The 23,640-nt window shown below is 35.4% G+C and overlaps 1 protein-coding gene across 3 annotated transcripts; it reads left to right on the forward strand.

The window, feature by feature from the left end:
* The first annotated feature begins 713 nt into the window (after window positions 1-713).
* Window positions 714-23,491, forward strand: LOC141459483 (uncharacterized). Of its 3 annotated transcripts, none has more exons than XM_074138608.1 (16): window positions 714-1,028; window positions 4,026-5,099; window positions 5,767-5,906; window positions 6,090-6,188; window positions 6,266-6,323; window positions 9,306-9,463; window positions 11,412-11,543; window positions 13,221-13,335; window positions 16,404-16,472; window positions 16,580-16,843; window positions 17,867-17,939; window positions 19,140-19,358; window positions 20,104-20,242; window positions 21,821-21,941; window positions 22,015-22,106; window positions 23,251-23,491. In XM_074138608.1, exons 1-16 carry the CDS (start codon window positions 929-931, stop codon window positions 23,272-23,274), a joined length of 2,877 nt encoding a protein of 958 aa, XP_073994709.1. In that variant the 5' UTR covers window positions 714-928; the 3' UTR covers window positions 23,275-23,491. The 3 variants fall into 3 exon arrangements, with proteins under 3 accessions (XP_073994709.1, XP_073994711.1, XP_073994710.1); XM_074138610.1 differs by having other exon boundaries at window positions 20,104-20,233; XM_074138609.1 differs by having other exon boundaries at window positions 16,407-16,472.
* Window positions 23,492-23,640: the final 149 nt, after the last annotated feature.

Raw genomic sequence — 23,640 nt, forward strand, 5'->3', positions numbered from 1 at the left:
TGTATACGTTGTGTAAAAAAAAGTAACAACAAGAACAACAATTTTTGAAAATGCTGTTTTTGCTCATTTTTGGCACCTTATTTCTCGAAATGTAGTAAATCTATGTCGTTTCAAAAAAATACTCTTGTTAACGAGGATTTGCCTATGTTTAAAAAAAATGGGAATTTTATCTTTTATAGAAAAAGTTGGGTGTTTTTCAACGTAACGCTTTTTCGTGCAGTTCTTGACGAACAACCCTACCGGACAGTTTTAATTCGGATGCTCTTCTCTTTTCTCTCCTCCTCTCTAAATAGACAGTTATCGTTGTTCATTAACATTCAATAATCAGTATTACAAGTTTAGCTTCGTCGGATTTTCGTTTCTTATTTCTTTTTTGTCTCACTTTGAGACCTAATGATTACCTTAATTAATTTAAGTGATCTTAGCCAACTCGTTGTTTTAGGGCTAATGATTATCTTATTACTTGTCTATTTATCATTCTTAATTTTAAACGACTTTGATCTTAAAAAGTCATTTGGTGGGGGGAGCTGATAATATCAAGCTTCTCATTTTCTACCGTAAAGCTATGTAATATTGAAGCCCAACTAAACATTTAGTCGAAATTCCAAACTGATTAAAACGTAACTTAGAACTAAGACTTGTAGGAAGAGAAATTCGAGTCAGTTTCATATTCTTTTTTATACAACACTGAGGCCACAAGTGAATCACAGCTTGGTCTCTACTCTAACCTTCTCCGTCATTAGTGGAGTTTGCAACTGGTAGGCACTCAGATCGTTAATGTGGCGAAAAATCCGTTTGTTTGTTTTTTGTTCATAAATAAATTGCCTCCTCTTAATTTCTTTGATATGTTCACATTATTATTTTTTAAATTGAATGTTGCGTAGCGAAAAATATATTATCTACGGCGCAAGTTTTTACTTAAATATAAATGTTACCTTCAAAAGGCTTTTTCAGCAATTTAAATTGTCCATATTTTGAGTGCGGCTCTTGTGACCGGCCGCATTGTCATTTTAAACATAGTAAAAAAGGTGAGTTGTACCAAAAATTTGGTTTTAATTGTGTGTCATTTATTGAAATCTGGAGTTACGTTTCTATCTGAGATAACCATGTATGTAAAAGCTAGTTGGGTCGTTGCGGAAAAATCTGTTATATCTGAGAACGGTAAAAGACGTGGGTAATTAGGTCTCACGAAGTCGTTATGGTGTTATTTCTTGAATTACTTTCGCCTTAGCTGGCTGTTTATTTCTTTAAAAAAAAAAAAAAATTGTTTAACCGGCAGTATGAATTGATTTGTTGGCAGACATTTAAAAAAACATGGGTGAGAAGGTAGCTGTTGTCTGCTTCATCTCTGCGAGTCTTGCACTTCACGCTCATGCTGGAGGTTGTTATTGCTGGGTGTTTTCCAATGAGTGATATTTTTTTCAGTTTTGCACTATAAAGAACCTAATTGCATGCTGCGCTCGGAGCTTCAGGTGGACTCTATGAGGTTATTCATACTAAAGCTTCAGTTTAAAATCTTGAAAAATTCTATTATAGGAATCCTAAATCATATTGATAGAAAGGATTACGCATAATTTTTTGTTTCAGTGGCCTCTATCCTTCCATTCAGTAGATATGTATTAAATTATTTAAAACAAACTATTTCTACGGATTTATTTGAGGCTCATTTGTATTTTATTACGCTAATCTACCAACCTTAACTAATTTACGTTTGATTTGTAACCGAAATATCCGCTAGATGACTAGGCTAGATTTTATTGCAATTTTAATTTAGAAGAGCCTCTAACTGACGGTTGGACAGCAATATTCAATGAAGTGTTTACCCTCAAATAGTAAAGATTACTCTTATATTGTTGACTTTCTGTCTGGCCAGTGCAACTCCATACTGAAACATTTCATTCATGGAAGTACTTGAAATTTTCCTTGGCGCGCTTGATTTACGTTTATTTTTGCAGGTTAAAGCATTATTGTCTACGTAGTTTTTCTTTGTTTTTAAGTAGTAGTTTCTGGTATAAGTACTCTAGAGTTTAGGTTTATTTCCATTTACTATTCTCAGATGCTTTATTTGGGTTTCTTTTTCATTCTTCATTAAATAAAAGTGTTTGTTTTAGTTTCATTTCAATCTAAGAGAGACATTTATATTACCTTCCCTTCGCATACGGTTTTCCCGTATAGGACTCCACCTTCACTTAGAGCGATCCCATCTGAGGCGCCCTTAAGGGTAGTTTGTTTAGACCTTGCTAGGACAATCATTTTCTCTTAACTTGAATATGTTTGGCGCCTGGAAACAGCTTTTCGTTCTTCGAGATGACAAATTGAGTATGAAATAACGCTTCTAAATTTATTTTAAACATTTATATTTATTTTTTAATTTAAGGTTAACATCTGTGGTTATTGGTGCCCGGAGCTTTTTTCATAGGCCACCGCACAGTGTTCTCTCGCTATAGACAACAATGTCCATCACCGGACAGTGAACTGTAAGAAGCTCCTAAAAAGAGAAATTCTAAGGGTCAGCAGCTGGATTCGAACCGGGATCTCCGGGAATCCAATATGCTAACCACTCAGCTAATCCCTTCCCATCATTTCTTAAAATGCCATCTATACATTTAACAAAATTACTAATTGTTTTTTTGTGTACTAATTTACGATTTTGTTTCCCAATTTCAAACCAACAAGTTTATGAGGTATATTATAAGGTTCGAGATCTAATATTTCTTTAACACTAACCTGATCTTTAAATACTAAACCTGTTACGCTTAATCGCCAGCATCCTACAAAAGCGAGCTGGAGAATCGGTAACGGTTCGCCCATAACATTGAACGAATGCAATGAATTGTTCCGCTTGGAATTAGTTAATGTATAAAAAGAATGCATAAGTTCAAATATTTGAGAGCTATTAAAGACCGTCTTATGGATATTATTTAATTCAACAGTCTCGAATCAAAATCTTCATCCAAAATACAACATATATTTTAGCTTAATTCTGTTTTTCAAATCATTTACCCAAGTTCTCAATTTTCAAATTACATTTATGATCAGGACACAGATAAGCAGCATAAACATAGTATCATTATAGTATACTTTTAATCGTAAAAGTGTCCAATCTTTGTTTCTATTTAGCAATTCAACACTCGTAAGAGCTATAGAAGATATAATTTAGAAATCTTCATTTTACATCGTGCGCAATGTGCCAGTTTTAAAACAAATAAACGCCTTAAATTGCTTGAAAAATGCACATGCTTTTTTAATATTACAGATTTTAATGTTATTTTTATTTAAACAAAAATGAAATGCTATACTAAATCCTTCCTCGTCCAAAAATAAAATAAAAAATTATAAAAATTTACTTTATTGTTAGTATTATTTAAACAAACCTTTAACAAATTCATATCTATAAATTTCATTTCACTAGCTTTTATTTTTTCTCATTAAGGCGGAATGAAAAATTTCCAAATTTCTTGATCTATATTTTTGTTTTTTTGAGTTGGTTGCATTCTTTAATAATGTTTCCGATAATGTATCCTCCTCCACGCTATTAATAGATTATCTTTCTCTTCCACGCAGGAGAAGTGCCACATTAAATCAGTTAATAATAAGGCGTGCCTTGCTAGCTTATAAAAAAAGATAAGATGTCAATAGATACCATAGATTATACTTGACTCACCCTCCCTCCTAAAGCGTTAGCCGTTCTGTATCAATGTTACTTGAAGACTGGTATTCGAAGTTCTTCTTCTTTCTTTTTAATTTAATCTAAAATAACTCCTTACAAGTATGATAACAATTTCACTTTTATTGGAAGTTTTACAGATGTAAATTTAGTTTCAATTTTGTAGAAAAAAAAATCACAATGAAGCAACTATTTTCTAAATACAAATTCTAAAATGCAAAAAATTTAATTATGGATATTGCAGTATGAGAAAGTCGTGAGAGCGTTGATAACTTATATTTTTTTCCTTTCCACTACTATTAGAGGAGAACCAAAATTCAAATTTTGTAATTTTAAACTCTTTTTATTGTTCCCGCAGATAAGGATGTGAATTCATCTGAAAACGAAGCCACTGGTGAAGTTAGCTATGAGAAAAATGAAACATTAATCAAGCAACTAGTCAATGAAACTGTGAAACAAGTCTTAACACAACAAGAATGTAAAGATGCTACTAAAGAAGACAAATTATTAGACACTACATTGATTCTTGATAATGTTGTGTCCAGTCTGCGCAATAACAATCCTAAAAATAATAATAAGGAGCTCACCAGCACTGAACCAATCACTGAGGCACAGCTAATATCGAAAGTGTCGTATAAACCGACACCTATTTCTGAACTAACTAAAAGACATATACCTGTGCAATATGCTCCAACAAGGCCAAATCATCTAATGGCTCCTCGTAAAACGCCATCTTTGAACGTTACATATACACCGAGTATTAAAACTGTTGACGGTCAAACAAATACCACATCGTTGAATCAATACGAACCAAGTCTTATAAGTAGTAAAGCACACGTAAGCCATGTCACCTATGCACCGACAAAATTGTCTGAGACAAAAAAATGTGATTCTGCAGATAGTTCAGATGATTATAAACCAACTAACCTGTATGAGAACTTTGAAAGATCCAATTCCCCGTTGACTTACATACCGACACAGATAAACAAAGAACTTACAAAACAGCCCTTTGAACAAATAAAACTTAAATCCACATCAACAGCATCACAACCAGAAAAAAAACCAAGCACCACAAAGGCAGTCAAATCAACAGAATTACATGAAACCAACGATAAAGAAACATTTAAGAAAAGCAAAACATTAGATAATAAACGCACAGCATCTACTGAAGATAACCATCATAAAAAACATAAAGAGAAACGGCGACCAGCAGAAAATCATAAAGATCGCCGTGAATCAAACCGTCTGCACCATGAACATCATAAAAGTGATAAGCACAGTAAATATATTAAGCATAAAACTGATAATAAAATTAGTAAAGTTGAACGCAAGAAATCGCACGATCAACGCCATCTTAACAAAGAGGATAAGAAAGGACGAGTTACTGACAATAAGATGAAAACTAGTGTCAAGTCGAAAATGAATTCAACAGGTTGGTAATTTATTTTGTGGTAAAATTAATAGATTATTGTCAAAGACAAGTGATAATAAAACAGCCAAAGTATGTTAAAATTTAAAAAAGTAACTCCAGTCAGTTGAGTTAGTTAGAGTTTATCTGATAGCAGACTTAGTAATTCTTCAGGCAAAATAACGAATTCCCCAAATTTTTAATTAATGTATAATCAAATTGTCTGATTTCCAAATTAGGTGTCGAGGAAAGTGGCGAAAATACTGTTATTAATATTTTTCTAAGTATAAATTTAAATTACAAGCCTGTCTAACTGGAACACCTTCCAATCACAAATCCCACCTGTAACCACTATACTGACTCCGCCCCCATTTTGTTAGAGTGCATAATTTCATTCATTGCATAGATACTACCCGTTGTTTCTTTTCACTCGTTATCTCCAAAGGAAGTACCGATTAAGTCTTAGTTAATCATTAATCAGAGTTATTCATTTAGTTGCCCCAGTCTGTTAACTAGAAGTGTTTTTCTCAAAGTCGCTAAGTTTAGTCGTCATACTTGGCTAGTCAGTCAGTACAAATGATTCTAATATGGTTAGATTAGAATGATTTTATTCAGATAAGTGCAAGCGCTCTTATAACTTTTTTTTAACTCTTTTAGCTTTATTGATAAAGCTGCATATTGTATTCTGCAGATGATGAAGCCATTGCAGAAACCAGCAGTTCCTCGGATGTGGAACTAGTTCTCGACAAGCAGACATGCATCGTCATCAATGATACTTCGTCGAGTAGTTCCAGTGATCAAATTTCCGAATTCAATTCTAGTGGACTTGAGGTATGGAAAAATTGGCTACTTGACTATTTCAAAAGATTTAGCTAATTAAGAAATTTTGATGCCTGATTGGCCGTACAAAAAAAAAAAAGCTAAAAATAAAACACATAATATGCTCACTGAATAATTTTAACTATTTTTCTGATTAAAAAAAAACATTTTTTTTTTTTTTTTTTGCTTTATCAGGATGGCAGAATCAGTCCACAGCCCAAAAAAAGGAAGCTAAGTGTATCAGGTGGGTCTTTACCGTTGCTACAAAATCCGAACCCAGTATCACCACCTTCAGTAAGTATTATCAGACGACAGCCACTTGAGTCTGGGATTCGATGTCAACCGTCTTTATCAAATCTTTTGTTTTTCAGACGCTTTGTGAAAGATGGAGGAAAGCTAGGCAACAAGTGCAGAAATCCAATTTAACCGGTAATCGTAATTTCTTTTTCAGTATATGGATTTTCAGGAGCTGGCATTTCAATTTTGACTGTACAAAGTATCTGTAATCTACATATTGTAAGAAAATTCCACAATGCTTACCCTTCCTGCTAAGTTTACTCGTGGAAATGTGGATCATCATTTTCTATATCTTGAACAACTGTGGGGCATTCATTTTACGTCCTTATACTGCAGCTAACTTAATTAGATTAGATATTGACAGAGCGGTTCCTCCACAAGGGGGAAGGAACACAGTTAAACAAAAATGCCCATTGTTCCCCGCCCACCACTCACCTCATAAGAGGCACTGGGGCTTCAAAACCAACAAATCAGGCTAAACATTGCCAGATGTCAACACTGTAAGTGGCAACGGGACACTAGGGAGCATGGCAACTCAATCGCCTAGTGCAGCGGTTCCCAACCTGGGGTACGCGAAAGATTGTTTAGAGGTACGCAAAAAAAAATTTATTATGGCGGAAAATGTAAAATTCGAAAAAATGTTGCTTTAGTTTTGACTAATATTAGACATGGCCCGCATATAATTTACTTCTCCTTTATTAACGCTTTGCTGTTTCAATTTACGACCCCCTTGGTTTGAAATGTTCAACTATTCATAAATGATTATTTTAATAGGAACATATCATATTTATATGTTCTTTACAAGACACATTATATTCAGATTGTTTTGCTGTTAATTTAAAGTTACAATACGTAAAATCAAGAATACGATTATTTTTTTATTTACATATTATATATATAAATATATATTTATATACAATATATATATGTTAGAGGTACACACTAAGAAAACAATCAGGTAAAGGGGTACACTAATTAAAAAAGATTGGGAACCACTGGCCTAGTGCATTGAATAAACCTAGAGAGTTCATAAAGCTTACCAGATCTGACAATCTCCGGGAGGGAAACATTTAACCTCCCGAAGACGAGGAAACTAGTTTTAGAATAAACGGGACACTCCTCTACAAAGTGCCGCACAGTCTCATTGGTCTCACCACAGCCAGCACAAACTGGGGACTGGGTAAGGCCACATTTAAGAAGATGATACGTTAAATTCGCATGTCCACTCAACAACTGAACCAACTGGCGAATTCAGGACCTGCTGAAGCCAACAACAGCCGTTTTAGACAGGCCAATAATTTCCTTAGCCTGTCGGCAATCAGATCGGGATCTCCACCGTTTCCGGTGTTCCTTCAAAATCCACTGCTCCACCTCCGTTCGACAACGGCGATAGGATACAGGGATAATAGGCTGAGGAGTTGTAATCAACGCAGCTCCTTTCTTAGCTATTTCATCAGCAAGTTCGTTACCCGGAATCCCGGAGTGACCAGGGGCCCAAGCAACCGAAACAGTGTTCGAACCTCCCAACAAATTGAAAGCAGCATGGCAAGAATTAACCGAAATTTGGTTTTTACTTGGCGAGGCCAGAGGTTTAAATGCAGCCTGGCTATCCGTGATGAACCTAATAGCACTGGCGAATCCCTTCCAGCGGAGTAAGGTAGCTGCCATCTCAATGGCCGCCAACTCCGCATGAAAAACAGATGCATAATTACCAAGATCTAGACTGGTGCGTTCCCATCTGAGCCCGAACTGGATTCCTCAGAAATAGAGGCCAGCTACCTATTTGCCCTGAATGGTTTGACAATGAGGGAATATCAGAGACATCCCACCCAGAGACCAAGTCAGTAATATCAGGAAAGACCAAAGTCAAACCTAGGACTTCCCGTTTACTTCTGGTATCAAAGGTGGGTTATGTCCACGTTTGCACCATACCAAGTTAGTGCTCATGAGGTACTTTAATAGAGTTTCACCTCTAGAATTAATATTTATTTGGCCCTTTCCCTGAGAGTGTACTCGCACCAACAGAAAGTAGAGAGCTCGCCTGAAGGGCAAGACTCTCATCGCAGGGAAACTCCGAGGGAACACTGGGGCCCAAGCGGCACCGGATATTTCACCGACTGCGCGAGCCTCACCAGCCGCCTCCGAGGAGAGTTGATTAAGGGGTGTGGGAATAAACATCAATAGGGAAGAAGGAAGGGGTGGAGGAATTGGTGGTCAGGAATATTCTAGCAGTAGCCGGAATGAAATCAGGTGGGGGCTTAAGCGAAAGCTGCTGATTATCTGGGCCCCAGCCGCATTCCCCGCTTGAACAACAACCGGCCGCAAACTTGTTTCTTTAAAGCGGATCTGCTTAACTATCCAGCAAAAAGCCCTGGTTACACTTTGCTACAAATTCTAGAACCGTGTTTGGATTAGCATGCTGCGGGAGCCAGATGTAGTATTTCTTCAATGGGGGTTGATCCCTAGGACCGATCAAACAATTACCAGGGTGCCCTTCCACCCGTGGACCAACTCCCCTCAAAATAGGCTTCAGTCAGTCAAGCGTCTCTTTGTTTGCACAAGCGAACCGGACACACCCATGCTTCAATACATTTGAACGGATTCTCGGAACAAAACGAGCCATCCGTTATGAGAATAGCGAAATCAACCGCATTAACTAAATAGTCGAGCTTGCCCTTGAACATCTCCACGCTGGTATCTTGGCCAGAACACGAACAATCGCGTAGATTAGAGGGGCTTACCAAAGAGATAGCAGCCTCATTCGGTTTTTTTTACAACCAATGGAGAGCTTCCCTCTGACCTGGGCCGCTTCCCACTGGCCGCCTGTTGTTGAGGTCTCGAACCGACAGTAGGTTCGTCGGTGGGATTATTCCCACTGATGTCCAACGCACCTAAAGTCTTAGTGACCCTTTGGCGCTCCCGACGTCGAAAGAGTTTATTACGCCGATTACTACTTCCCGGAGAGCTGTAATACATTAGCGGGCATAACCGCTTCAAGGGGATATGATACGTATAGAATACTATCACTATCATTGATGTCATCCGTATTAAGTTTTAACCTACCCAAAGCTTTGTGTGCATTGGAAGACTGATATTAATGTTAATATTTTTCAGGTAAATTAAGAATATCCAGTGTTCCAAATGTATTGTCGCTGTTAAATGCTAAAGATAGATTGTTGTCTATGGCACAGAAACCTGTCCCTCCAAATAAAAAACATGCGGATGAGGAGGAGGTTAAACCACATATTAAACCTAGGATCGCACATAAGCCAGTAGGTATTTGACCTGAGTATATATATTTTTTTTCCTAATGAAATTTTCTTAGAAGAAGGAACGAAATATTTAATGTGTTCGTTTAGAAACTACATAGAAGTATCATTTTCAAGTCCACATTTATTTTTATAAGTTATACGTTTGAAATATAATAATAATTAAATTCTTCCAATAATAATTTACTGTTGATTGTTTTTGGTAACTGATTCAATTAATCCAGTAGGAAGAAAGAATAATGCCAATTTCAGTCTTCTTTTTTTTCTCTTTTTTATCCGAGCTGTTGACGTGTTTTTTAATACCGTTTTGAAATTCGTTCGCTGCAGTCGGGATTTGGGGCACGCACACTGTTTTCTTACGTCTGTCAAAGAGAAAATTAAAATTTTTCAATTTTCGTAGGTTAGCCCAAGTTATTTTTATGAAATATTGCGATACAAGCTAGTGCAGATTCGAACCATTTACTTATTTTATTTGCTTGTTAGGTTCGCTGACAGATTTATATACGAGTATATATATATGAAGTTGTTCAACATTAGTTCAAGCTCATGCATCTGAAAACGATTGTCGTTTTGTTTTACTGCAGTCTTCATCCCGCCAAGTTTTGTCAACCATTTTGCTTTACATAAATCCATTTGAGTATTGATTTCAAAGCAGTTATCTCTGTAGTATCTATTAGGCTCCTTTAGGTACAGTTTAATTGGTCTAAACTCAAACATTTCGTCAAATATGTTTTGATACGTTTCCAGTGGCCTCATATGAATGTTCGAAAAATTTGTTTTGGGATGCCAAAAGCGAAAATTGGAAGGACCTCGTCGAGCAGAATCAATCTCTGAAATAACTGGCATGTGATGATCCGTCTCAGCAATTCCTCTATCACCGACTAGCCTGGAGAGCACAGCGTTACGTCTGCGGGCTTGCCCGGGCTTTGTGTTTGGTATCATGTAGGAGTCCCATCTCTCATTGTGCACGTATTAAATACGTCTATTACTTGGGAAAAAAAAAGCCTTTCCAAATTTTCACGAAATTATCCGCCCGCTAGGTGGAGGGCATTGAAATGCCTTCTAAGATATTAGGGACCAGAAACCAGATTTCATAATTATCTCCATTTATCCATTGTCACCCCATGCTCTTGTCTGTTGTAGGTACTAAGAACTGTCATTAAGGCACTGTTGGCTAGAATTTCAATCACACTTACCTGAATCTAGTTTGTTCAGGGCTATATAAGTAAGTAGAAATCCGACTTTGCCCCTTAGTTAATGTTATAAGATTGTTATACTTTGCTTGCGACTTTCTCTTCACATGAGACAGAAACATCAAATGAAACAGAAACAAATCAGTGTTCATATCATTGTTTTCTGCGTGTGTCCCGGTCCAAGTGCAGCTCTTCCTAGAGTTATTCTTCCAGTCCTCGTATCCATACTTTTTTTAATAGAGGTCGAAAATTTGAATAATGTCGAATGTGTTCAATAATAATTGTGGGGCATAAAATTCAGTCTCTTTCCTACCGCAATATAAACAAAAAAAAATTGAGTAATTTGAAGTATTCTCTTCAATTCCCTATGTACATGTGCTGGTATATTTAAGTATGTTCATATTTATAAGTTAATGGTACAATCTAAAACACTTATAAAACGCTAGTGGATTAAGAAAGGGCTTGTAATAACATTCGCCACCCTTCCCTATCGTTCTGAAGCACTCATTCGTTTAACATGTTTTGTTTTTGCACTTTGGTCAGTAATATCTTCAACCACACACTTTCTGTGTTTTCAACAATATCTTCTGTGGCTTCTAGTTTGAGGAGGGCTAGAAGCCTGCTGATATTCATACTGCGCTCATCATACTGAACCACTATCTTTTGATCAATAGATCTTACCTTTCCTGAAGAATTGAACACACATCCACGGTAACCGTAGCCTTAATATGAAATTATCTGATTTTTTTTTTTTTCAGACCACATTGGATTATCCCAAATGTGTATTGGATCCTGAGATCAAACTACCATTGTCCGTAAGGCAGGTTTGTTTGAACACCATGTACGAAACGTATGCCCAGTTCTGCTCGCCGGACGATGCTAAGAAAAACGTAAATATTAAGGTTTCAGTACTTATTAAAAAATTATGCTTACTTTATATACTTTAAACTTTATATACTTTACTTTTTGACGATCAACCCTTATGCAACTGCCCTACCGGACAGTTTTAATTAATACATCATTAATACAACTATTTGAAAGCCATCCCCAGAAAACTTCCAGGTAAATTACGTGTGTTCCCCTCAGTTGTATATGATGTCGCCTGCTAGCAGCTGGCTTACTTGCCATAAGCACTTCACATCAACTCACGTTCCTCAGCAAGCCGCATGCCACATTTGAAGCCTATAAAACTAGGTATAGTCGTGAGGGTTCCGCGAAATCTGTGAGTTTTTACGTTACAGTTTTTTTTTTTCTGTACTACTGAGCTTGTTTGCCAGATTTTTTATTAACTTCAAAGCTTTGGTTCAAATGCGTGGCTCTTTCTATCTAAGAAATTACCGAAGTGAGATTCACCGATTTTCATTTAAAGCAGAGTGTAACCGATCCATCTGGGTAAAATAGCGTTAGCTTATAATGTCGTCCTGGTGCTTACATCACAGATAATTTTCTCAATTTTTTTTGTTCGGGGCACAGGTGTAGCTGGTTGATCTGATTTAATCCGTAGATTTTCTAATTTATTTTGTTCGGATTATTCCTAATATATCCACTATTCTATCGCAAGAAATCATTTGGTTGATGAAACAACAATGATTGTGGTTTCGAAGGGAATTTTGTAGACCAAGTCAGGCTTCACGGAGTAAATACTCAGTGAGGGTGTAGGTATTTTAAGGGGAGAAAATTATATTGTTATGGGCGCCACTTCATTGAAAGTAGGGAGTAATTGCACAAAATTCTTATTTGAGGTACACGAAAAAAAAAAACCTGGAAAATGACAGGGAAAATTAAATAGTAGCAGCAAACGAGATTAGTTTCGCTGATTTGAGGTTCTCACGACCAACAAATAGACAATTTACTTTCATCGCAGCTTACATTTTCGCGCCCATTTCTAAATTAGTAAAAATGTACAATTGTTTGTGATAGTAATATGCAAGAGAGGCCAACTAAGAAAATTCAACCATAAATGTAATTACCAGTAATTAACGGATTATTAGAGTATGTACTTCTAAATGAAATTTCACAGGTACATTATAGGTTCTGTAATGTTATATGGGCGTTTGCGCCATCTGATTGATTAGATGTTTGTCTTTTGCGTTATATATTCCATCTGCTCGGCAATACCGCTTCCAGGAATACATCGTGGTTCCTGCTTTTGAAGTCTCTCTCAAAATGGCCTCACTGACACTGAGATGGTCACCCCACTACTTTTTTCAATTTAAAGTGGGATATTTGGAAGGAACACTTTCTGATCCAGCATACTGTCTTTGCTAATAACAAATCTTCTTAATTCTGAACCAGATATCAGCAGCCTATGTAAAACGGGGTATTCATCTTCTATTTCATTAGTTTCTAAAGCGGCGTTGTGCCGTTATAGAGTTTTAAAAATATTGAATGGGGGCACTAAATAGGGCGAATTTCGGCGTTTAACTTTTTTTAATGTGCAATTTTTTAAAACGCATAGTTACTGGAAGTAAATGGGGTGGCTTGTAAGGAACTGATGGTGAACCGAACAAATACTCCAACAAAGATTAAAACATAGACTTTTCTGATAATAGATTTTTATCTTTCAGGCAATATCAACAGAGTTAATGGTTGCAAAACGAGTACACTTGACCAAAACATATCAAAATTCCATGGCCATCGCTGTGCTTAGAATCAGAAGGAACAAGGGCGAGATTAAAGATTGTGAGTGTGAACAAAATTCAACTGAGATGATTAATTTTTATATAAATAATAAGGCGACTTAGAGAAGGGATTAGCTGAATGGTTAGCGAATGCAGGATTCCATCGCGGAGATCGAATCCAATTGCTAGATTTTTATTTTCTGTTCCAAGGAGCATCGTTACAGCTCACTTCCGGTGATGGACAGTGTTGTCTGTAACGAGAGGCCGGCAGTGCACTGAAAAAAGCTCTGAGCACCAAGACCTCAAATGATGCGCTTAAAAAAAGAAAAAGAAAAAAAAAGGCGATTTATAATATGCTATAATCCTCTAAATATTTCCCACGTCAGATAGAACTAATCTATCACTAGTATGTATTAATGAAATTATTCTGTTTTTTTTTTGCTTTTGGTTTTTTTCTTCACAACTTAGCGGCTAAACACTGAACCGATTTTCTTTAATGTAGGTGAATCTATGCCTATATGTTCGTATCGACTAAGGTTTAAAAAATCAGCAAATACCTAACATTTCATTCATTTATTTTATTTTTTAATCTTTTAGCCCGTCCATTTATTTATACGCGTTGATACTTAATTAGACTTTGCTATTCTGCAGTAAGAAAAGTTCAGGGTTAAAATTTTGTTTTAATTTTATGGTAGTAAGTATATTTTTGATTGATACTATTATACCTACAATTATTGGCGGGCAGATTTTGCTATTAACAGACAGTATTTAATTTCGGTTTGATGAAAGAAACAAAAATCTAAAGTAAACTTTAACGGCCAATATAATTTTGAAATAAATTCAAATCATGATCATTTAAACATGTTGTCTGCGAGAGTAAACAAGTGGTTCTCTTTCCTATTCGCTCTCGGCCTTCGAGGACTTATACTAGATGGTAGTGCGGCCTAGGTCGCAGGAGACCATCGTCTATCCTTTTGTTCAATACTGTCTCAAGTTATAAGCAAAACTAAACTTAGATTTCTGTAACCAAGTTTAGTGTCTTACATATAAGTTAAACAACTGCCTAATATGCAACGGTCTCCAACGACCGAAACCGCACTGTTTGATACAATTTGGTGGTTTAAAAAAAAAAGTGTAACAAACAAAAGATTTTTTTAAATTTATATGTACAAATACTAGAGAATCAAATATATTAAAAATAATAGATAATGGACTCCTTGAAAAAGTAAAAGTTGATTGACGTTTGGTTATATCTTATCAGTTGCTGTCACTTTGAGTAATGCTTTTTTCGGAATCATCTAATAATGTTGTTTAAGATGCTATTAATTAAAAAATAAATTTGAAATAAAACGAAAAAGTTCACAGGTTGATACCATGATTTGATTCTACCTCATCTAAATTCATTTCAGAACCATCCAAATCTGAAGTTGGAAAATAATTCATATCCTTTATTGAATTGTCACTAGAGAAACCTTCAAATTATTCTTTACTCAAAACTTGCCCATAATAATACTAGTGGATTCGTTGGGGCGTCCATCAATAGGTACATTAATCATTTAGTTTTTTAAGCGCCATTGAGACGATTTTTCTGCTCTGTGAGAACATCTTTACAATTAACTAATGCTTATTGACATAAATAAATTCTGTCACTGACACTAAACTTATAAATGTTTTAAATTCCAGCAAATGTTCCAACTTGTACATTCTGGGCATTGTATAGGTCCAGGAATCTCACTAGTAACTAATAATTTTTTACTTCAGTGCGGTGAATAGTAGCTATTTTCAAAATAGTAGGGCGAGATCATTACTAAAAAAATGAAAACTGTAAAAAATATTGCCGCAGTAAATTAGACCATAGCATTAGTCCCCCGTACATCAATGTGTTAAGAATTTCAACCAATATACAATTCTCCCACTACTGGACAGTTTCCACTCTCAGTATAATAGAGATATATGAAAATTCAAATATCACAAAAATATCGAATTTCTAACCGCATCTAGGTAGCAGCTTACCTACAGGATAACTAGTTCTGCAGAAACACTACTTAAATTAAAGTTGTAAGCCAGCGCTCCAGGGACCTCTACAACAATTAATCACCGGCTCGAACTTAGGTCCTTGAGTTAAAATACGATAAAATACCAACTTATACTTTTCTTTTTCGATTTTGGGGTGTTGTGTTTGTATGCGTTCAGAAGTGGTAAAATAAATAGCTCAATGATGATAAATAAAAGTACAATTTTTAATATTATTCTAACAAATGATATGTTATAAATTAAAACGGCTTCCATGAGTACATGACGTAGTATAAATTCTAAAAAAATGAAATGTATTGTACCAGATTAATCTGGTGGTTGGCCTCCTTACAGGGCACGGTAGCTTCGGTAAATATCAACACAGGATGTTTTATTTAACCCAGAACCTCTGTGTAGGTATCTGACTAAAAGGCAAGGGATGGCACAATAAGCTTTTTTGGTTGCAGTGCCACGGGGAACAAGACACTCCCTTAGAACCATTATAAGCAATATATTCGGTAAGTATTCTTGAAAAAATTGTTAAATAGTGAATGATAAAGTGCCAACGAAATCCCAGCAGTAGTGAACGATGTCAGTTCACCAAGATTGGTAAGAAAATTGAAAATACGTATCTATCTGGCTGAAATTACAAGCTGAAAAGAAAATAAGAATGAAATGTTAGATATTGTTGATTTTCTCGATTTATCGGCGAGGTTCAAGTTTTTCAGCTGAAAGTTTTTTTAAGCAGTAGTACTAAGGGATAACAACATACTAGCCACCTAAATGGTCCCAAGTTGTTTGCAATGTTTAGAGCTACCAACCATAAAATATTAAGGAGCATTTGTTAAACTTAGCACTAAACGCATGTTTCCCCTTTATTATAATAAAAATGATCCTAACTTTTTATTATGACAGACAAATTTTTTACAACTGTATTAAGAAAAAACACCACTGAGAAATTAATTTTCAATTTTTAATAAGAATGATTTCAAATGAAGTTATTTTATGAAGACGAAACCATGGTCGTTGACCGTTGGTGGAGTACTTACTCTTTCGCAGTTACCATTAAGAGAAATTCGAGTGAATGTTTTGGTTATAGATATTGTGTGGTTTCAGTAGTGGAACCTAATGAGAGCGAACTAGAAACCGGAACGACTGCTCAGTCAGTGCCAGATTTTACATACGGTAAGCGTTAATATCGCCCAATACATTTGCTTACAAAATTGTATACAAAGTTCTATAATACAATTTTTATTCATAGAGCACATACTGACCCTAAAACATTTTTACAGGATTAAGTTTATACGAATGCTTTCTGCAGTATGTAATCTCAGAAAAGGAGTATACAGAAAATGGATTTCCTATGCCTCATCCTACACGCAAAGGTTGCGCATATATTCAGAAAACCGCAAGACGGGCAACCGTAAAACAGCCTGACGATCCTAATCAAAGGATTTGCGCAAATTGTAGTAACCAATATTTCGTTGACGACAGTGGATTTCCTGTTACTGAGAATGATTGCTTTTATCATTGGGGCAGATTATATAAATTTAGAGGTATGTCTTCTAAAGTATTTCTTGTTTTTGTGCCCTTTCGGAGTTCACGAATTCGTTCTGGTATTTACCAGACATCAAGGGCAATTGTACAATAAGCCTGGCTGCTACAGCACCTTTGGGGAATTCCACTTATGTTGGGCTATATCAACGTGTTATTTTTCCCTTCTCTTTTTCTTTATAATAAGTTTCTTCAATCATTTTCAATTTAATAATTTTATTTTTAATCAGTTTTTAAATTGTATAATATATTTGTAAAATTAATTTTAATTGTTATATTTTTCTAATAATCCATTTTACTTTTAGTATTAAGCTATCTCTCTAATAGTTTTTAACTTAGTAGTTGGCGTGGTTAAATTTTAATTTTTTATCGTCAGTATATTCAGAGTATTTAGAAATGTTTTAGAAAGCAATCATTTTTATTGTTTATTGCATTTTTAAAAAATCTATTTATATAAATTGATCACGTGTGTGATTCAAATTCTGCAATTTTCATGTCTTAAAAATCTGTTGTAGCCGGGAAAGGAATGCACGAAAACTCTAGAATTTGAATCACTAGGAAATTCCTAGAATGTGAGATGGAAACCAAATTGAAGTCAAATTCTCTACACTAAACTGATTAATCAACCTCTGATGATAAATAAAAATCTGAAACCGGTTAAGGATATAAAATATATCTGTGCATATAAAATCAGCGATAAAAATCGGTTCTGCAACACTTGTACTTTTTCACAACTTGTGATCCACAGCTGTCAGTAAAGCCATATGAACGTCACCTGCTGGCCGTGTGAACCAGCCGTTCTTACTAATTGAAGGGACTCTTTGAAGTTAGAAGTGTATGGAAACACTTTACACAGTCAAATATAAATTTGATAGATAGTAAACTAATGTAAACAGATGTAAGAAAATGGGTTTTTTTAATGTTTCGTTAAACTTCTTTCATACACTCCGCTTTTTTTTTTATATATACTTCAGAAGTACCTTGCAAAAACTCCAGTAATATTACATTTGTAAGTTATTTTACAGCCGCAAATATGTTGCAAGAAAAATACCGATGTTGTAACTCAGAAGCCGGATCAGAACCGTGTGTGAACGCTAGGTAACTGATATTGCTTAAATTTTGTTTATTTTTATTTTATTATTATTTTTTAATTAATTTCTTGTTTTATACAGGGTGTTTCAGGGTTAAGTGTCCTAAATGAAAACATGAATTTAGGACCTCATAACAAGAAAAAAATTTCCTCTGAAGGTATGTCCGTTAACGCTTTGTTTATGAGATATTCACGTCTAAAGATTTCCATTTTATGAATTATTATTAGGTAGGTTATAATAAAAAAAATTAATAGTGTACTACTTTATTAATAGAAAATAATGTCAATTAAAAGTAAATAAATAAATAATACAGAAAATGAGGAATCGGTATCTTTCTTCCACAGCAGCAATAGCCGAAGGGCACTGGATTGCTGTTATTCATTGAATTACTCTTCTTCTTAATTAAAGAATGAAGATTATTGATCGGCATTTCATAGACTTTTCCTTTAATGGCACCCCAAGCAAAAGCAATCCATTGGTGTTAGATCTGGAGAGTAAGCAGGCCAAGCGCTGGTCCTGCACGGCCAATCCATCGATTGGGATGTTGATTTAGCCACTGCCGTGGACTTTTGCCGCAATTTGCTAGACAACCATCTAATTGTAAGCATAAATTCCTTTTGAGTTGTGGCGGAACATCTTCAATTAAAATGTAATAATCATTACAAACCTAGGTGAAAAGAAATGCGGACCAATTAAAATATTGTCTGATATCCCCAACCAAACATTGCACAGGAACAATGCTGCTCGCGAATTACATGAGGATTTTCGAGCATCCAGAGATGATCATTTTTTTGGTTGGTTTGGGGTGTCATTAAAGAAAAAGTCTATGAAATGCCGGTCAATAATCTTCATTCTTTAAGAAGAAAAGTAATTGAATCAATAACGGCTATTGCTGCTGTGGAAGAAAGATACCGTTTCCTCATTTTCTTTATTATTTATTTATTTACTTTTAATTGACATTATTTTATAATAATAAAGTAGTTGGAAATACTCTATTAATTTTTTTTTATTATAACCTACCTAATAATAATTCATAAAATGGAAATCTTCAGTCGTGAATATCTCGTAAACAAGCGTTAACGGGCATACCTTCATAGGAAAAATTTTTGTTTTGAGGTCCTGTATTCATATTTTCAGTTAGGACACTTAACTCTAAAACACCCTGTTTATGATGCTGTATCATGCAACAATCTCCTTTGCCTTGCAGGTACCACGTAAGTTCCATAATCAACGAAGATTGTCTGGAAGGATTCGTCACAACTAGCGGTATGTCAGCTGAACCTCAGGTTTATGCTCTAGACTGCGAGATGTGCTACACAAAGATTGGTCTAGAGTTAACAAGATGCACCATGATATCACTCGATGGTAAAATCGTACTCGACACTACAGTGTTACCTTCGTCACCAATTTTAGACTACTGCACCAGGTATAATTCTATCATGTACGACATGTATTCATTTGCACCATCCATCACTGGAGTCATCTGATCGAGCTGGACTAAACAGTCCTTTAATACACAGCAGTCTGTCAATGCGGTCTCTATCCTCCATTAAAAATGGTAATGACAGTAGCGCGATGCACTTGCGAGGGATTGATGTTAAAACTGCTAACGTCTTCATCATATCTTTCATGGTTCTGAATTAAATGCTTGCGCCGGTCGTTGACCACGCCACCTACATTTGTACGTTTGCGTGCTCCTAACCCTCTCAACTGTGATAATTATACAATAACTGCTATAAGGTTCTCTCGGATGCTGTGCGACTTCTATATTTCATATTAGTTTTTCCATGTGTTTTTTGCTCCTGCATTGCGTGGGTCTAATCTAGATCCTTAATTTATGGGAAAAACTAGCGTGCTAGCTGCTCTGAGTGCCAGTTACACTGATTGTAACTTGCGTGGGCAAAATGGACGTAATGTTTTAGCCTTCCTCTAACTAAAAGGTAGAAAAATTATCCCAGGACATTTTATCCGATTCATTTAATGGGTTTTTATTGTCATAAAAACGTTAAATGACGTCATGATTTCTTAAATTTCACTCAGTCATGGCTTTAGTTCCAGGAGTATTACGTTAAAACATGTGACTATATATGAAGTCCAAAAAAGTGTGAGTTAACTAAATCTTCGCCGTAACGTTCAAATCACTTAATTTATTTTGTTTTTCTTGATTTCAGATTTAGCGGAATTACAGAAAGCATAATCAAACAATGCAAGACAACATTCTCGCAGTTTCGTGAACAGTTATTGAGTCTAGTTAAAAAAAATACGATTGTGGTGGGACATTCATTGGAAAATGATTTTAAGGTGATGAAGGTAAATATTTCATTTTTTAATTTTAAATTTGCCAGAAATTTTGCGGTTTCTAGTGTCTGTACCTTAAGAAGATCCATGTTTGTGAAATAAACTATCCACTTGCTCAAATGTTTACCAACTTCTTATATTAATTTTTTCATTGTACAGTGTATGTGCACATTAAGTCCAACTTCCGAACCATTTCTATTGAGAACAGTTTATATTCACTTGTTGGCTTGAGTTCATAATACGGGACATTAGGAAATGGTCTACATTCTCTGGTACATTCATAGACACAGAAAACACTCTTCAGTGACAGAACTCCTCCTTTTAAATTAATCATTTCTGATTATTTTATGAAACTTGCATATTAATCACACCGTTGAAAGTCTGTATTTGTCATTATGACTATGTGTACAGCAAATCCAAATTAAATCCTAATTGCATATACAAATAATTAAATTTTATTGGGAAAGGCTAATTTTAATTCATTGCCAGAATTCCGAATTAATTTCCTAAAAGATTTTTGTTATAAGCTTCTCATTATTACTTTGAATCAAAATACTTCCCAAACCACATTTAATCCTATTAAAAACTGTATCCAATCATTGCACCAATGTATTTTTTTTTAAATAATTTATTTACAAAGAATATTCGGCAGTCTATAGGAGTGCATGTTTTATTACTACACATATCGTAAATTAAGAAATTATATAAGGGCATACAATGTTTTGTCTCCAGATACAAAACAGCCTTTGGGGTATTTTGTGGCAAAGCTGTTTTTAAAAATTTAAAATTAAGTCAACATCTGAGGTTATTGGTGCCCAGAGCTTTTTTGAGTGCACTGCCGACCTCGGGGCAGAGGTCTCTCGTTACAAACAAAACTGTCCATTACCGGAAAGAGAGCTCCTAGGAAGAGAAAATTTAAGGCCCAGCCGCTGAATTCGAACCAGGGATGTCCGCGTAGGAATCCAATGCGCTTACTACATAGCTAACCCCCTTTAATAGCGTAGCTACTAATTTTTTTAATAAAAACAAAACAAAATTTTTTCGAGACTCTCATGCTTTATGTCCCCAACTTGTGCTGCGTAACCCATACTTTCTGTGCAACCTGGTGAAATACCTTCTCTTAGGAGTATTATAGCAAAAATGTTATATTATTGATAAGATCTAACTATGAAAGACTGGTTAAGGACGTCCATTATATGATATTGATGAGAAGCTGTCTTAGTCAAAAATATTCGTGCACTAGGTGCAGAATGGCTGTGTCTAAAGGTGCATTTTATACCACGAATAAGTTAAAAAAGAGATGAAGATTCATGGCGTATGATCTTATAGAAAGTAGCTTTGTGTTATTGTGGAACTAAGAAGGAATTCGATATAGTTTGATTTTAGATGAATTCCGGACTTTTACTATCATAACATGAATATTTTTTGGACTTTAGGACCTTAATTACAGAAAGAAATTGTATGGTACATTTGGAAATAAATGTATTATTTTACTGGTAAGTGAAAGTATTGCCCAAATTGCCATCAAATTTCTTTCTTAGTTAAGGTCCCCTGAGTCCCAGGTATTTATATGTTCTTTATGCATTTCAGGTCATTCACAAAGCTGTTGTAGATACAAGTGTAATTTTTCCGCACAAGTTAGGGCTTCCTTACAAGGTAGCGCTCCGTAATCTAGTCAAAGACAAACTAAGTCTATCAATCCAGGACAAAGGTGAGCTATAACTGAACCCAATCATTGTTACACTGTAACATTATTAAGCTCAATTGTTATGTTCCTTGTATAGAAAGCGGGCATGATAGTAAAGAGGATGCTGACGCATGCTTGAAACTCATGATCCGAAAAATCAAGGAGGATGCCAAGAAGCGAAAGCCGAGGGTAGGTTATTTAGCTTAATATTTCGTGATAAATAATGTGAGGTTAGAACTCAAATCAGTGAAACATCGCCGTGTTGGACCCAACACTTTCTTAAAGGCTGTCAGACTTTCAATGTGGACTTAATTCAAGATATGTGCCGTATACTTATTAGTATTGAGGTCATACGTGCAGGAACCCCTTTTTAAGTGCACTGGAGCAGTGTGAAAGCATGAATAATTGAATTTCACTAATCAATAAAAACGTTGATACAACAAAGTAATAGTGCTTTTAATAATAATAAAAAAAAAATTGATCCTGATTAAGCGGAAAAGAACTCTGTTTAAGTTTTTCGACACCAAAAATTTTCCCATTTCAGCTGAATTAAGATCATGCTGGATTACCACCTCCCTCCTATTGTAGTTGATTCATGCTTCCTTGAATATCCGAAGAACTCAACCGTGACTCTTTTAAATTAATGTTTGTAAGAAGTTTGGAACTTACGCGTCTGGCACAAGTAGATTTTACGGTTGGATCGGAGCCAGGAGAGACACATGCTAATTGATTAGAAAAGTCTGTAAACCTTTTGGCAGGATGAGTAGACGTAGCATCTTAGAGAGTTTAAAGACAAGTTAACACCATGGAAGTCCAATCGCAGATGTAACTTAAGAGTGAAAATAGTGATAGTTTGACTGAGGAATCGGACACACCTGGGTTACAGGTGATTTTCTGATGGTTAGAGTTCGATACCTATCTGTTCCTTTAGCGCATCTCTGACTGACTGTGAAGGTAGATAATGCAAGACTGTTGTGAGTTTTTATAGATTATTAAATCGTATTCTAGAAAAGTTTAGGATGCTCTTGGTAAGACGACCCCAGACATCTAGCTCTGCAGGCACCTTTTTGAACATGGACACGTTTGAAGCCAGAGTTCGCAACAGAGATAAAATTATTGAAAACAGTTGCATTTGTCTTAATTTTGGCATGCGATTTTTTGTTTGCTTTATAATCAAAAATTGTTTTGATTATACTTAGTGATTACATAAGAGTAATCGATTAAGTTTTATATGGTTTATAAGTATCTAGGTGGGAGGACATAATAACCAATATCATTCATTGCCCTCTACCCCTGCCGAAAAAAAAAACTAATAAATTTGTCTGTTTTGCAGGTAATCATAAGTATTGACAAATAGTGCTGCCTAGCTCTGATTCAACCATCTAGCTTTGTAAGCGCGTAAGTGCAAGGACGTGTTTGAAGCTAGAGTTTCCGACAGAGACAAGAGTCTATTGGCACCTTACATTAGTGCCCCAGCCTAATTTCAACAGCTTAATGACACCTTAATTCAGTGCCTTGTAAATTTTTGTATTGATATATAAGTTTTGCTTAAAATAAGTTGTATTTTACACCTGTTCATTTTACTTTATTGGGTTTGGGTTATTAGTTGACCATAGAAAAAACCTCTTGAAACCGTTCCCCTCCACTAGGATTCGATGTGTTATTTTTAAGTGATCAATTTAATCTGGCTCCGAGTAATGTGTTCCTAAAATCCGGAGACGTG

Source organism: Rhodnius prolixus, unplaced genomic scaffold (genome assembly GCF_049639745.1).
Source record: "Rhodnius prolixus isolate KJV_2025 unplaced genomic scaffold, Rpr scaffold_11, whole genome shotgun sequence".
Classification (NCBI taxonomy): domain Eukaryota; kingdom Metazoa; phylum Arthropoda; class Insecta; order Hemiptera; family Reduviidae; genus Rhodnius; species Rhodnius prolixus.

What these genes read in the sequence shown, in the direction of transcription:
- LOC141459483 (XM_074138608.1), top strand. Translation starts at nt 929, where the DNA reads ATGTTACCTTCAAAAGGCTTTTTCAGCAATTTAAATTGTCCATATTTT. An exon ending in GTCGAAAATGAATTCAACAG is followed by an intron (nt 5,100 to 5,766) that starts GTTGGTAATTTA and finishes TGTATTCTGCAG; the next exon opens with ATGATGAAGCCATTGCAGAA. An exon ending in TCTATCAATCCAGGACAAAG is followed by an intron (nt 21,942 to 22,014) that starts GTGAGCTATAAC and finishes TTCCTTGTATAG; the next exon opens with AAAGCGGGCATGATAGTAAA.